The sequence below is a fragment of the Pteropus medius genome, unplaced genomic scaffold (genome assembly GCF_902729225.1).
Source record: "Pteropus medius unplaced genomic scaffold, Ma_sr-lr_union100, whole genome shotgun sequence".
In the NCBI taxonomy this organism is placed as follows: domain Eukaryota; kingdom Metazoa; phylum Chordata; class Mammalia; order Chiroptera; family Pteropodidae; genus Pteropus; species Pteropus medius.
Window position 1 is genome coordinate 2,434,194 of NW_024345479.1, and position 13,975 is coordinate 2,448,168.

The 13,975-nt window shown below is 55.8% G+C and overlaps 1 protein-coding gene across 7 annotated transcripts; it reads right to left on the minus strand.

Annotated features, from left to right (window-relative positions):
- Positions 1 to 46: 46 nt before the first annotated feature.
- Positions 47 to 8,864, minus strand: PPP1R1B (protein phosphatase 1 regulatory inhibitor subunit 1B). Of its 7 annotated transcripts, none has more exons than XM_039873616.1 (8): positions 8,818 to 8,864; positions 8,285 to 8,500; positions 6,538 to 6,598; positions 6,204 to 6,226; positions 5,732 to 5,810; positions 2,368 to 2,565; positions 963 to 1,082; positions 47 to 869 (listed from the first exon to the last, which is right to left on the minus strand). In XM_039873616.1, the coding sequence occupies exons 2-8, from the start codon at positions 8,363 to 8,365 to the stop codon at positions 820 to 822; spliced, it is 612 nt and encodes a 203-aa protein (XP_039729550.1). In that variant the 5' UTR covers positions 8,366 to 8,500; positions 8,818 to 8,864; the 3' UTR covers positions 47 to 819. The 7 variants fall into 7 exon arrangements, with proteins under 7 accessions (XP_039729550.1, XP_039729552.1, XP_039729551.1 ...); XM_039873618.1 differs by having other exon boundaries at positions 8,285 to 8,475; positions 8,818 to 8,833; XM_039873617.1 differs by lacking the exon at positions 8,818 to 8,864 and adding an exon at positions 8,623 to 8,780.
- Positions 8,865 to 13,975: the final 5,111 nt, after the last annotated feature.

The window sequence follows — 13,975 nt, forward strand, 5'->3', positions numbered from 1 at the left end:
CCTCCTCCTCCCTTTCCTTTCCCCTGAAAAAAGGAGCCTCAGCACAGTTATTTACAAAGATTTATTACAGCACGGGAGCAGTTCAGGTCTGGAGTCAGGGAAGAGAGGAAGGGGGCAGAGCAGCTTGAGGACAAGAACCTGGCTCCCCCCACCACGTGCCCCCCCCAAGAACATATACTAGGCGGCATTCCTGGCATCAAAGCACAAACAAAATGCAACAAAGCAGCCTCTGCCAGTCCATCTTCCAGGCACCCAGTATGGGAGCAGGGGTGATAAGGGAAGATTTCCAAAATGTTGAGGCTATGGAGAAGGATGCTTGAATCCTCCTCAGCCCTGGTGAAAGCCAATGAGAAGGGTGGTGACTTGGTATCCCCCATAGGAGGAGAGAGGGTGGAGAAGGATCTAGGGTACCTACAGATTCTCCCGTACCCATTTTCCCCAGATCTTAGGGTCCTGCCCTGTGGTTTTCCTGTGCCCAAGGGAGAAGGTCTAGGGAGTAGAAAGAGAGGTGAAGGGTGAACCTTTGTCCCTTGTTTACTAGATTTTCCAATGCAAGCTCTCTCACATCCCGCCTCCCACTGAATGAACAGGGGAATGACTAGCAGGGGTAGGCATCAGGCAGCAAGTACCCAGGAACTCTGGGCATCAGCCAAAGGTGGGCAAACAAGCAAACACAGACCAGCTTTAGTCTTCTAGAAGTCAGAAGCCACAGCCCTAGCAAGTGAGGGGAAGGGCAGGAAATAGGGTGAAGACGAAGTGGGTTTCTGGGGAACAGTGATGCCCCCTCCACTTCCTTCTGGGAGATACGGAGCTGGGTGCCTATGTGCCAGGCTCAGGGTGGACAGGGCGCAGTGGCTCCTCCCCAAGCTCTGCAAGGCAAGCAGAGGGACTCAGGGCGTAGACATGCCTAACCGAGATCCCAGCCCCACCATGAGATCCCGCACACCACTCCTAAGCCTCACCACTTAGTTCGGGGTCTTCTAGTTGGTCCTCAGAACTCCCATCTCTCTGGGGCTCATCCAGAGGGGGTGGGCGCTCCCAGGGCCCCTCCAGACCCTGGCCACAAGTTGTCTTCTGTCCAGCTAGAGATGGGGAAAAAAGGATGAAACCACAGATTTTGAGTGTCCATCTGGCTATCCTGGAGCATGGGCTAAACTTTCTGAGGCCATCATGGTATAGCAGAGCGAGCACTGGACAAGGACACCTCTGCCAATGATTAGCCATATGACTTAGATTAGTCAGTTATTACCTCTCTGAAGGGGATGGTAAGAGGGAAATTGTGTAGATTGCCTTAAATGAGATAATATTAATGCCTTGTCCAGCCTAGTGTGGCACTGATGGCAGTTGATATAGCTCCTTGGTAGTCTTGTCATTTGACCCACTGCCCTGTTGCTTTTTGGGAAGGAACAGTCTCCTTTCACCGCCCCCCTCCACCTGTTCTAGGGGTCTCAGTGGGAGTTGACTCAACTCTTCCAGCTAGAGCTTTTGCTCCCATGGCTGATACCCTCCACGGACCAAGGCGCAGGGAGGAGGCCCAAGCCATTTTGTTTGGGTGCGAAGGCTAGACACGTCTAGCATGGGTAGTTGACTGTTTTTCATCCCCATAAACTCTGGGACCAAAAAGTTTAATGTGCATTAGGAAGAGTAGATGTGGCACAGCCTTCCATGGTCAGGCATGGGAGAAACAGCCATGGGAGAGGCTGAGATCTTGCTGCCTAGAAATTCTCCAGGCCTTGGAACCCTCTGGGGAGATTGTTGGATCTGCGGCCTCTGGCTCTCAGGCCTTCTATGTGGGTCTTGGGCCCCTCCCTGGCCCCTTTCTTCCCAGGCAGCTGGGGTTGGAGTTGCTCAGGACCAGAATGGTTCCTGAATCCTAGATTATCCGTCTAGACACTAGAGGGCATCCTTTTACCCTAGCCTAGGAAATAAAAGAGGAGAAACAGCCTGCTGGGGCCTGAAGAGGATTTATCAGCCAGTCCTCTGCTTCCCAGAGGAGACCACATCCTACATTCAGTAATGCAAACCATAGGGGCATTGGATATCCTTCACCCCCCATTCCTTCATCTCCTTGCACCCATTCACCACCATGGATGAGAAGTTCTTGGGTCCAGCTTCAATCCTCATGTGGCCTTGCCTTAATTCTTGGGAAAGAGAGGGATTAATTATTAGGAAAAACCTAATTGGAAGAGGGACTGAGTCAAGGAGGGGAGTGGCCCAGGTGTCAGATAAGGCTGAGTGTGAGGGATCTGTGGGGGAAGAGGATGGGAATGCTCGTGACTGTGACCTGGGAGAGGTGTCCCCAAGAACTCGAGGATCCCACCTGACCCATGGCGGAAGGACCTAGGCTGCGCAGCCCCTTCAGCTCACCAGGCCCCCTGTAGCCCTTCAGGACTTCAGCCTGGCTGTCCTCCTCCTCCTCCTCTTCATCCTCGTCATCTTCTTCCTCTTCTTCTCTCGGGTAGCCCAGCTCCCGCAACTCCCCCAGCTCATCCTCCTCCTCTGAGGCCTGGTTCTCGCTCAGGTTGCTGATGGACTGCAGGTGAGACTCGGCGATGCGCTGCACGGCTGGCACAGGGGCACCGGGAAGGCAGGGTCAGCCAAGCCCAAGAAACAGCCCCCAGAGCTGGAGAGGCATGTGGCCCAGCCCCCAGCCTCCTTCCATGGGCCTGGGGGGCAGAGCTAACCTCCTCACCGATCTAGTTCAAAAGTGAAGTCTTCAGGTCAGCCTGCTGGGGGCCAGGCCAAGCCAAAGCAGCAGGGGGTAGACTCTTGATCATATTTGGCTCTTAAGCTGTCCAAAGATGCTGGCCCCCCAGAGGCTGGAACCAGGCCACAAGGTATCAAGCTGGACAAGACTTGGCAGGCACAACAGCAGCTTAACATTCCCTGGCTGGGGAGCTTACTTCTCCAAAGACCTGGTTAGTACTGGACATAGTGTCCACCAGTTACAGCCCAGGGGGATTTGTCTGGAGGAGTGCGCAGCCGGCTCAGGGCGCACTGCTCACCACAATCCTGCCCACCCCCTGGCACTGCCCGGTCATAGATGCCACTCCACATACCTCTGCCTAGGCTTTAAGAGGTAGGAACAATTCTGAGACTGAGGACGTAATAGTCTGCAGCCAATAAAGTCCGTGCCTAGGGATGTGGTGTGCGCAGACACAGGCCCCCACAATCTTGACCCACATCCCCAAGCTTCCAGCTCCCTCTGTGGTGACCTAGAAAGCAGCAAACACCCCCACCGCCCAACACCACCAAGGCCTGCTGGGATAGGTCCTAGGAAGGGAACCATGTGGGCAGCTGGAGAGAAGTTTCCAAAAGATGGAAAGGACCAGGCCTTTTGGAGAAAGGGGACAGGGCTGGGGGATTCTGGGAGAATGGCAGAGGTAGAGGGGACACTGTGAGGAGTGGCTGGGGCAGCAGCAGGGCCAGGAGTTAATGGAATTTTAGAGTATTCGGTCACTAAACTCACAGCCCACAGATGAGACGCTGGTAAGCCAGGGGCTAGGGTTGCCGAAGCTGCTCCTTGGTCCGCAGGCAGCCCCTCCCCTCAGAAAGCCCAGAGGGGTAGATCCAGGCTGGAAACCTCCGGTGTAGTGAGCAGGGCACTACACTCCTGCCAACTTGGGGACAGGCACAGAGGGTGTATTGTGTGTGCCCGCTGCCCCGCCTTGCCCTGAGCTCCCAGCTCAGTGCCTCCTGCTGGCTCTGGGCAAGCTACCCAGGCAATAAAAGTGCAATAAATCGCCCTACCCTTGCCTTGGTGACGCTTGGCGACGCAGTGAAGCTTCACCTTGAGCCAAGTGTGAGAGCTCAGCCTTGGAGAGACCCCGCCTCAAGCCAAGACTCAGTGTTGACCACCCTCCTCCAGGGGCCCTTGGTTTCTCCCTCTAGAGAACCCCGACCCTGCCAGGTGCATTTCCCCACCCAGAAAGGAGCTGAAGCCTACAAAACAGTGCCCTCCAGGTATAGAATGGTCCTCTGAGGGTTGGAGGGAGGGGGGAAGAGAGGAGAGGAGGTGGCAGCTCCAGCAGCCGCCCTCTTCCCCAGCTGGGGGAGGAGAGCTCAGTTCGTGAGCCTCAGTGACAACAATAGGTGTGTGCAGCCGCCTGTGCTGGCACCCCGTGAGCCTCCCGCGTGTGCAGTGCCTCGTGCCTCTCAGGGCTCTCTGGGGTCTCCCCCTCCCCCTTCTTTCTCTGTCTCCATCTCCAGGGCCCTGAACACGTCCCCTCAGTCCCCTTTTTTAAGTTCAAAAGTCCCCAGCACAATTCCCACCCCCTCACTCCCACTGCCCACCCCTTTCCTGGCCCATTTCCACTGCCCTGCTTCTCCCCACTTAGACTCCTAAAGTGCAGTCCAAAAGGGCAATGGGGGTGGGCACCTTTCTGGCCATTACGGGGGGGCCTGGAAAGCCTTGGCCCTATCCTCTTCACCCAGCCCTCAGCCCCATGCTCACACTCAAGAGCCCAAGGATGGTTCATCACATCCACTCACCAACCCCCAGCCCAGGGTGGGAAGGAGAGATTTCTTATATTCTCTCCTGAGAAGATGCCCTTCCGCCTACGCCTGCTTCAGGGGTTGGCCGTCCCCACATCCCCACAGGTGGGAAGTCCTTCCAGGTGCTGAACCACACTGCCTGCTTGCTGTCCCTTCATTTTCCTGTCCTGGGAGAAGATAAAGGGCCCCTGCCCTTTCTCTCCTCTTCTCCCAGGCTCTCCTCTCTGCTCCCAACCCTAGTAGGCAGGCTGACAGGTGCACCTGTGGACCTTGGCTGGTGCTGGGAAGTCATTAAACCCACCTGGAGGGAGCTGTCAACACACCCTTCCGGTCTCCCTCCCTCTCTCTGTGGGAGGAGGGGGCTGGCCAGGCAGGAAGAGCCTCAGGTAGGAGTCCAGATGTGGAAGGCATCCTATGGCTTAGTAAGGAAGAGACCCACCCCACACCCCAATCTGTCCCACCTTCTTCTCCAGGTGTATCTCGCACAGCTCCCCACTTCAAGCCCAGTCTCCAGGATGGCCCTAAAGACCCCTGTGATTTTACACCTCCTCCCCTTTTCCACACCTTCCTTCTTCCTAGAATGCCCTTCTGGGCCTTGCCTACCAGTTGAATTCCTATTTATCCTTCAAATCCAGGCTTAAACACCCTCTATTCTGTAAGGGTCTCCCTGACCCTTTGAAGCAAACTGTCACTAGAGCAAGGACCAAATCTGACTCCCCTTCTTTTGCCCAGTGCCCACCAGTGAGGCCTGACACACACGAGGTGTTGAATAAGTGCGTGCTATAGAAATGATCTGCCTCTTAATACAGAAAGGAAAAGCAGGGAGAAGTACCCAGTATGCAGACCTGTGCAAATGTTAAGTGGATGGGTGAGGGGAGCAAGGAGTGCAGCCCAGAGAAGAAGGTGCCCTTTGGGGAGTGAGGAGCGGGAGGTGGCCAGTGTGCACTTGCAAAAGGGAGGCACAGAGCTGAGTGTCTCTATGTTGGTGCCTACTTATTATTTGAGGCCTGCCTCCTTCTTTCTTTCAAGCCCACAGCCACCCTTCCCAGCCTCTTCTTTTTTACAAGGCAAAATTAAGACTGAATTGGTCTCTACGCAGAGCTTGGGGGACACAAGACAACTCCCCCCCCTCCCCCCGCCCACTGACAAAAGCTCAAAACTTCACCTCCCTCCCCCAGTGTCAACTCAGTTCCAGGGGTCATGGGGACAGCCAGACTGATGGGTGGGGGGATAGTACCTTTCAGCGAAGGGGGGGTGTAGGCACAGGGGTTGGGTCTCTTCGACTTGAGGTGGTGCCCCTCTCCTGAGGCTCTCTGCTGGGTAAAGTGCCAGGTTAAACGGGCTCACCGCAGGCCCCTTCCCTGCCACCTCCCTCCACTCCATTCCACCCATAGCAACCTGGGCAGACTGGTCTAGCCTCTGTCGATGGGTCTAGGCACTGCTGCCCCTCAGGTCCTTCACCAGGCTGAGGCCACCCCACTGCTTTGGGAGGGAGGCCTGGCTCAAGGTGGGACCTAGGTTTTGGAGGCCTCACCCCAATCTATGCAAAGGGCAGAGGAGGCTCTGCTGGTGGCATCCTGGCACCAGGCACTCTCACCAGAGGTGCTGAATGTTATGCTAATGTGTCCTCCCTGGCATCTTGTGTTAGTTGGGAAGCAATCCCAACCATCTCACCAAATGCCTCCTTCCTGCTGCCCCTGGAAACTCACCTGGTGGGGGGAAGCCTCCTCCTCTGAGGGAGGCCACCGGTGAAGGAGGGATGAGGAAGAGAGAAGAGCAGGGAAGGGAAAGAGAAAGAGAATCCAAATTACTTTCCCCAAAGGGTCAATCTCTGGGGAAAGGGAAAGTATGCTGTTAACTTCCTAGTGCTGGGAGGTGCCTAGGAATAAATGAACCCAGCAGGGTTGGGCTCCCAGACCTTACCCGCCCCCCACCGCACTTCTGCTCCATTTCCTACTACTCATGGGGCTTTGGCAAGGGCCCTAAGAAGGCATCAGAGCTAGGGTAGGGCCAGGGCTGGGCAGGGGCAGGGAAGGGGCCCACCTGGTGAGGAATGCTCTGAGAGCCGAAACAGCATGGCAGGGGTTGGTCTCCTGCGCCGGATCTAAGGAGATGGAGAAAGATGTGGGGTAGGACAGACATCTGCAGCCCACCCCCACTGCCCCCCACCAGCATGGAACAAACAGTGCTTTGGAGTCCCCAGGGAACTTCTGAATCAAAGACTGTCAGAGCTGAAAAGAACTCTATAGTTCACCCAACCCCCTCGTTTTACTCAGGTAAAAACTCAAGGCTCTGAGAGTTCAGGCAAAGTGCTCAAGACCACACAGCACATTAAGGCAAAGGAATGATGAGAAAAAAACGGTCACTGACTCCCAGCCCATGAGCATTCCACTCCGCAGTTACTCCATAATAAGCACCTCCCTTTCTATCCTCCCCGATCAAGGCCCGCTCTTTCCCATTTTTTGAAGACATCAGACCTTGGGAACTGAAGCTGGCTGTGGAAGATGCCCCATGGGCCATGGCACTCACGTGGCCCTGCCTACCTAAGGTCAGCTCAAGGGCTCCAAAGAAACTAGATCCAGCTGCAGAGGGAGGCTGAGGCGGGGCACTGCAGGCACCTCCAAACTCACACTGAGGCTCAGGTGTGGGTCTGAGTCACAGACCACGGGAGTCTGGGGGATATCTCTGGGGGCCTGGGTCTGGGAGTCTAGGAGTCCAGCAGTCTCTCTCAGGCTGTGGAACTCTTGGCACAGTCTTCATAAAAAACAAAAAGTCGCCCTCCTTGGTACATAAGCCAAGCTGAATGGTGAGTGTATGGGGTGGAGGGGGCACAGAGCACTCCCGGTAACTGCCCCCACCCCTAGCTTGGCAATCAGACCAACTGTCAGTTAATTAGGTCCCCTCTGAGCTCCAGGGAAATGCACAAAGAGAACCAGGTGAATTAAGCTGAAACTGCCACCTCCTCCTGCCAGAATTCCAACACTGCCCTCCAGACCGAAAGCTGCTTAGGCCTAGGACCCAACCCGCCCTGCCAAAATGACTCGGCCCCACTCCCACTGCTCTGTTGGGAGCCCACTGGGACTCAGCAACAAGTGACCCCAGCTAGGTAGGGGGAGCCATCTTCTGTTCTCTCCTTCCTCCTCCTGCTCCCCGCCTTTGGAGGCCTCCCAGCCCCCAGGAAGGCTCTCTGGAGATCTCGGTTGTCAATGTGAAGAGGTCTGGCTTCTGTGATGATGGGTCACCCCTTGCCCCCACCATGTCTAGCTCTTTCTAGGACCTGACAGCAGACAGAGGTCAGAACAAGGGTTTGGCAACCCCAGCCCAGACATACAGGGTGGGACTAGAGGGGCAGGGCTGTGGGGCAGCAGTTTTGGGGGTCTGCTCCATATAATGGGTCAGGGGAGGAGGTTTCTCACATTTGACCAGCTCTGGCTGGGACTGGGGTGCAGAGGTCCCGGTGGTAGCCTAGAGCAGGAGGACACTGTGCAAGGGTCCAGAGGACAGTCACCCCTCCTGGGGCGGGCAGCCCAGAAAGGCCTGCCCAAACGCTCAGACGCTCAACGCCGGGAATTCTCCGGCGCGGGAATCAGGACCGAGGCCCCGGGGAAAAAGTTGCACGAGTCTCCAGTGAACTTCACGCGCTGCCCGGAGGCCTCGCCTGGTCCAAGGCGGCCCGGGACTCTCCGTCACCCCCCTTCCCCAGGCCAGCGCAGACCTGGCAGCGCCCGGGAAGCAAGGGAGCCCCTAGGTGCGTGGGGGCGCTGCTGGGGGTGTGGCGCGGCTCCCTTACCATCTCCACCTGGCGGGGGTCCAGCTGGCTGGGGGGAGCGGGCACGGAGAACTGGATTTTCTTGCGGTCCTTGGGGTCCATGGCGGGCGTGGTGGCCGGTGGGGCTGGGGGCGCTTGACTCCGGGTGCGGGGCGACGCTCCCGGCTGGGCTCGCCTGTGCAGCTCGGGGCGCCGAGGCGACAGCCGGCTAGCTGTAAGTGGCGAGGAGGAGGAGGGCTGTGTGCGCACGGATAAAAATACCGAGCGCGGTGAGGGGAGAGCGCGGGAGGAGGGGTCGCCGCCGGCCCGCCCGCCCCGCCTGCCCCTCCTGCCCGCGGGCCCGCCCGCCGAGCTCGAACCGCGCCTCGGTCCCCTCGCGCCTCCACCCGCGCGCTCTCCTGCTCGCTGGTCTCCGTGTCTTTGCCTCTCCCCTCCTTCCCTTGCTCTCTCTGAGTGTCTTTAAGTGTCTCTCCTCTGTCTCTCCGCCCTTCCCCTATCTCCCTCTCTTTCTCTCCGTGTCTCTCTCTCTGCCTCTCTCTCTCTCCCGGTCTCACCCCTCTGGCCCCAGCCTTGGGGTCCCCAGTCCGTCCCCTCGCCTGGGACTGGCGCCCAGGGCTTAATGGGAGGGCTCAGGAGAAAGTGGCCAATGAGCACGGAGAAGAGTGTTCTCAGGTGGGGAGGGTGGGAGTGTGAGGCCAGAGGGGTGAAGTGGTGGGGGCCCCTGCTGTATCCCCAGAACTTGAAGCTGAATTATTGATGGAGTCCAGCAGGGAAGATAATGTGGGGGGAGGCAGAAGGTGGGGGAGAGAGGGGCAGAGGGAAAACGGGACTCTGGCTTTAACCCCTTCATGGCCTGGGTACTTGGACTTTCACCAGGAGGCCTGTGAGGTGAAGAGAGTGCCACCAGCATGTCGAGCTGTGAATGGGGGTGTCCTAGAAAGTGAGTGAGTGTGAAAGAGAGGATTGCGTGTGGGAGGACACGTGTCAGTCATCATGGCAGGGAGTGTATGTGAGTGAGTGCCAGGGGCTCTGTGGTGCCTATAGCTAGAAAGTGTGTGTGTGTGGGGGGCGGCAATGTGGTGTGAGTGCGTGTGAGTCTGTGGTAAGAGTGTGTCAGAGTGTCAGGATGCAGTGTGAGTGGCAGGGTGTGGGAGGACTATGTGTGTGTGGGGGAGGGTGTGGGTGTGGGGGAGGTTGTCAGAGGCTGTCAAGGTGATGGCAGGAGTGTGCCAGCTTACAGCGGGGTGAGGGTACTGTATCCGCAGCTGTAGCCTGTGTAATAGAGGGGCATGAGGTTGCGATCCTGTGAGCACTTGGCTGTGTGTGTGGGGGCTGTGTCCCTGCCACAATATACCCTGGATTCACGTGTCTCCTGCCTTTTCTCCCCAGATCTGATGGGAAGGAGACAGAAGCACCTCAGGGGGACAGAGTTTGGAGTGTTGGGGGCTGCCTGTACCAGTACACGTGCCATCACGTGTGTTTGGTGCATTCGAGAACAGAGCTGAGGAGAGAGTTGTGCACTCATTTCTGAGGTGTGAGCCTGTCTCTCTGCAGAGGTGTTAGTGTGTGTCCCTGGATGAGGGAAGGGGAGGTGCTGGCCTGTGGGTTGGAGTGTCCTTGTTTACCGGTCCAGGCCCTGGGTATCCTTGCAGGAGCCGTGTTTCACTCTGCGGACCTGCGGGCAAGGGTCTGAATGCCTCTCTGTAGCGCTGACAGGGTGCGTGTGTAGACGTGTACACATGCGTGTGTCTTCCTGGGGCTCTGTTTGTGTTGGCTGTGTTCTCTCCTGGTCACGCTCAGGCCTGGGTTAGTCAGGAGTCCTCCCCCTACCTCAGCAACTTTTCCACTCCCAACCCAAGTATGTTGGGTCCCTGGCAGAGCAAGGAGGGAACAGGAGGTCAGAGGAGTCTTGTGGAAATGGGGTCAGGGGCACGATGTTGTACCCCAGAGTCATTGTCCACTTTGGGGGTGAGAGAGAGGATGGCAGGAGGGCAGAGCTTTGCTCTTGGAAGCTGGAAGCCCTGGCTGCTCGGCTCCACTGCCCCCAACCTCAAGCCTGGCTCAAGTCCCACTGCATTCGTTGACTTATATGCTTGTTGGGAAACAGCCGGATACCACAATGCTGGCCAAGGGGTGTGGGCATCTCTGGCAGCCCCGGGCTTGGCCCAGACCCCTCTTCCAGATGGGGTGTGGTGGGGGCTGGCAAAGACCAGTTTGGCAGTGCCTTGGGAGGGTAAATAAGGAGGTTCTGAAACTCAGAAGAGGCACGGGAAAGGCACAGCCCAGGCAGTAACCCGAGTGGCCACTGGGACACAGTGAGGGTGAGGAGCTTGTGCCTTCCATTGTTGGAGGGCGGGAAGGCCCTGGAGTGGGAAGAAGGGGACAGAGGACAGCTGGATGGGTAATGAGAGGACAGGGACTAGGAGGCATCACCACCAGTTGCACCTTGGAGCCCATCAGAGCTGAGGAGGCCCTGGGGACCACAGTGGCTGAGGCTCATTTGACCGGAGAGGACTTGTTTATAGAGGTTCTGCCAAAAGGATTAGAGCTCTCAGAGGGCCTGAATCAGGAAAAATGTCCCTGACCCAGTTAGGCCTGGAAGATGGAATGTTTGGGGATGGAGGGGAGGGTCTTTATCCTCTTCCTCCAGCTTTTTTGGCACCCACAGCTTGGCTGCTAAACTGCAGGGTCAAGAGGGATGGGCAAGACTGGCTGACAGAGGTACAAATACAAGGGACAGATGGACAGGAGAAGGAAAGATGACAGAGACAAGAGGTGAGAGAGAGAAAGCGGGGCGCGGGGGGAGGTAGGAAAAAGCCACAAGAGACAGAGAAAACGCATGCGAGAGTTGGAAAGACAGGGAGAAAGAGAAAGCATCACAGCGGAGAGAGGCAGGAGACAGAGATGGAGAGAGAGTAAAAATAGCTCAGCATTAAGATAATTGCAGCTCACAGCTCTGCCCTCCGTTAGGAATTAAATGAGGTTTTATTACTTTGATATTTCTCTCCTGTATCCTACGCGACTTCTCAAGAACTTGGGGAAAAGTTTTTCAGGTGGGCGGCCAGGCTGTGGGGGCTGCGTGGGTGACAGAGGAGGAAGGGAACAGGACTTCTGGGAACTGAGGAAAGTGTGGGCAGGGGCAAGGAGTGGGGAGGGGCTGATGAGGATGGGGGAGCCCAGCAAGGGCTGGGGGAGGCAGCCAGGGTCAGGTACATCCTGGAGGGGCTGAGAAGCAAGGGGCCAGGGTGACCTCCATTCTCTTTGACTTAGAATTAATCACATGCAAATGAGATGTAAAAATAATATGCCACTCTTCAGGTATTATTTTGAGTTAGAAACACAGGCTGTTGGGTCCAAGGAACCAATTCAAGACCTTGTGTGACATAACTCCACTTGAACTGTGGGTCTTTCTGCTTGGACTGAAAAATGTTTATCACAGAGTGTCTATTTGTCTATTAAGGCACCATAGGTCTGAGCATACTATTTTGAATACACAATTCTTCCTCACATCATTGGTCTGGTGTTGCCACTGTGTCCAGCATACAGGAGGAACAACATTCATTATCTCTGGAACTTGAATTTGGGAGGGTTGGTGTGAGGCCTTTGCCCTCTTTCTCGGAGGTGGGGAGAGTGGACAATCATGAATAGTCCATTCCTTCTTCCAAACAAGATACAGTCTCATGGACAGAACATAGACTGGGGAGTTGGGCAGACCTGAGGAAGAAACTTAGGTCTACAATTTAGTGTGACCTTAGACAGGACATTGTGGACAACATGCATTCATAGGGTCACCAGAAGTCAGAACTGGCTCAAGTGCACGCGCGCGCGCGCGCACACACACACACACACACACACACACACACACTCAATAAAGCCCCAGCCCAGGACAGAGCCCCTGCTAGGTCCTTAAGAAAGATTCCAGCTCTCTTGGAACTCTAGGGTTGCAGTTCCGAAGAGGGCCAGCTGGTGGCACAGTCCACCAAGATTTGGGCGGCTGTACTGCTGGCACTGTGGGTTTGTAGTTAGGCATCACACCCATGACCATGGCACCACTGAGCTGAACCGAGCTGGCCGGACTGGCATGTGGCAGCTGGAAGGGAAGCCCCAGGAAATCCCGGAAATCAACCTTAGAGAAGCCTGGGAGCACTAGCTAGGGCATCTTTTCCTGCCACTGATGGGGGTGGGAGGACGGGGTGAGGGGTAGGGGGAGAATTCCAAGGTCCACTTCTGGGGAAGACCGTGGACACCAAGAGGAGAGGGCAAGGGCACTCTCAGTAGGGACAACGGTGGCACCAGGACAGGCGGGCCATTATCTGAGACATTCATTCACACATTCATTCATTCATCCACCATCCAATCGTTTATCCATTCAATTAATTCACATCGTGTGCTTTTAAAAGAAAATAACTTTATTGAGTTACAGTTTACATATAACAAAATGTACCAATTTCAAATACACATTTCAATGAGTTTTTGAAAATGTTGTAACATATAACTACTACCATAATACAGATAAAGAATATTTTCATCACCCCAAAACATTGCCCCATGCAAATCAACCTCCCCTCCACCCTCACTGGGTGTATCATGTCTTAGCACACTATTTGAGACGTGTCCTTCTCACCATCTGTCTTTGCATCATCACCTGCCTGCCATAGTGCCCAGAAAATGGTAGGCACTACACACTGTAGAGGGGATGAATTGAGGAATGAATGAACAGATGAAGACATGTCATAAAAATTGACAGCAGGTGCATTTACACTGTGCTGAGCACCAGACTAGGCCCTTTATATGTATTACTTCATTTAATCCTCATTAGTAGCATTCCATTTTTACAGATGAGTCAAATGAAGCTCAGAACTTTTTGCCCAGAGCTTGAGTTCAAACTCAGTCTAACTCCAGAGCTCTCCCTCCTTACTGCTGCTTTTAATACATTCAGGTTGGGCGAGTGGAAGATCGCTTGCATGTACTGGATCGACCTTCTCTCTTGCTCAGCATTGGACCGCGTTTCTCTCTCACCCAGCCTAGTTTGGACCTTTGGGGCTGGCGGGACGGGGAGCAGAAATCAGTGGGCTGAGGCTGCCCTCTTGTGGCAGACATTAGTACAGAGATATATGTGCCCTCTGGCGCCCCCAGGTGGGATGCTGTTGAGAAGAGCGACTAAGCCGGCAGCCCACAGCGGGACAGCCTCAGCTTCGGGCACCTGGAGACGCCCTGCTCTGGCCACTGCCTGGTGCCCCCCGAGGTGCCAGCTGAGGCTGCCCCCGAAGAATGCCAGCTGCTGGAGCCCGCCGCCTCCCACCCCTTCCACCAGCCTCACACACACTCCAATCCCGGTCCAGTCGGCTGCTTCCATTCCCTGAAGAAGAGGCCCTAAAGTTAAAACAGCTGTTAATTTATAAACCAATTTTTCCGTGACTGCTTAATAAATCGCCAGCAGCTGCTCTGCCCCCTCCTCCTGCCCAGGCACCCGGCCCCGAGGGCTGCATAGAGAAGCTCAGAGCCATCATCCTGCCCCTCCTGCCTCCTTCCCCCAACTCCCCAACTTGCCCCCATTCTCCCAGGAAGTGGGTGGGCGTGGGGAAAACCTTGATAAACACGGATTCTTTACGCTTCAGTGGAATAGAGAGGTGAGAATGGGTTTTCTCTCCTGGTGGGCTGTAGCCCAAAGGCCATCCCTCCCAATGCCCTATAACCACCCAAGACTACCAG

Excerpts from the sequence above, each read along its gene's own strand:
- PPP1R1B (XM_039873616.1), bottom strand. The coding sequence starts at position 8,365 with ATGGACCCCAAGGACCGCAAGAAAATCCAGTTCTCCGTGCCCGCTCCC. Across the intron at positions 6,599-8,284 it reads ACCCCCGCCAGGTGGAGATG|ATCCGGCGCAGGAGACCAAC; the intron begins GTAAGGGAGCCG and ends CCATCTCCTTAG. Across the intron at positions 2,566-5,731 it reads CACCCCCCCTTCGCTGAAAG|CCGTGCAGCGCATCGCCGAG; the intron begins GTACTATCCCCC and ends CCCCTGTGCCAG.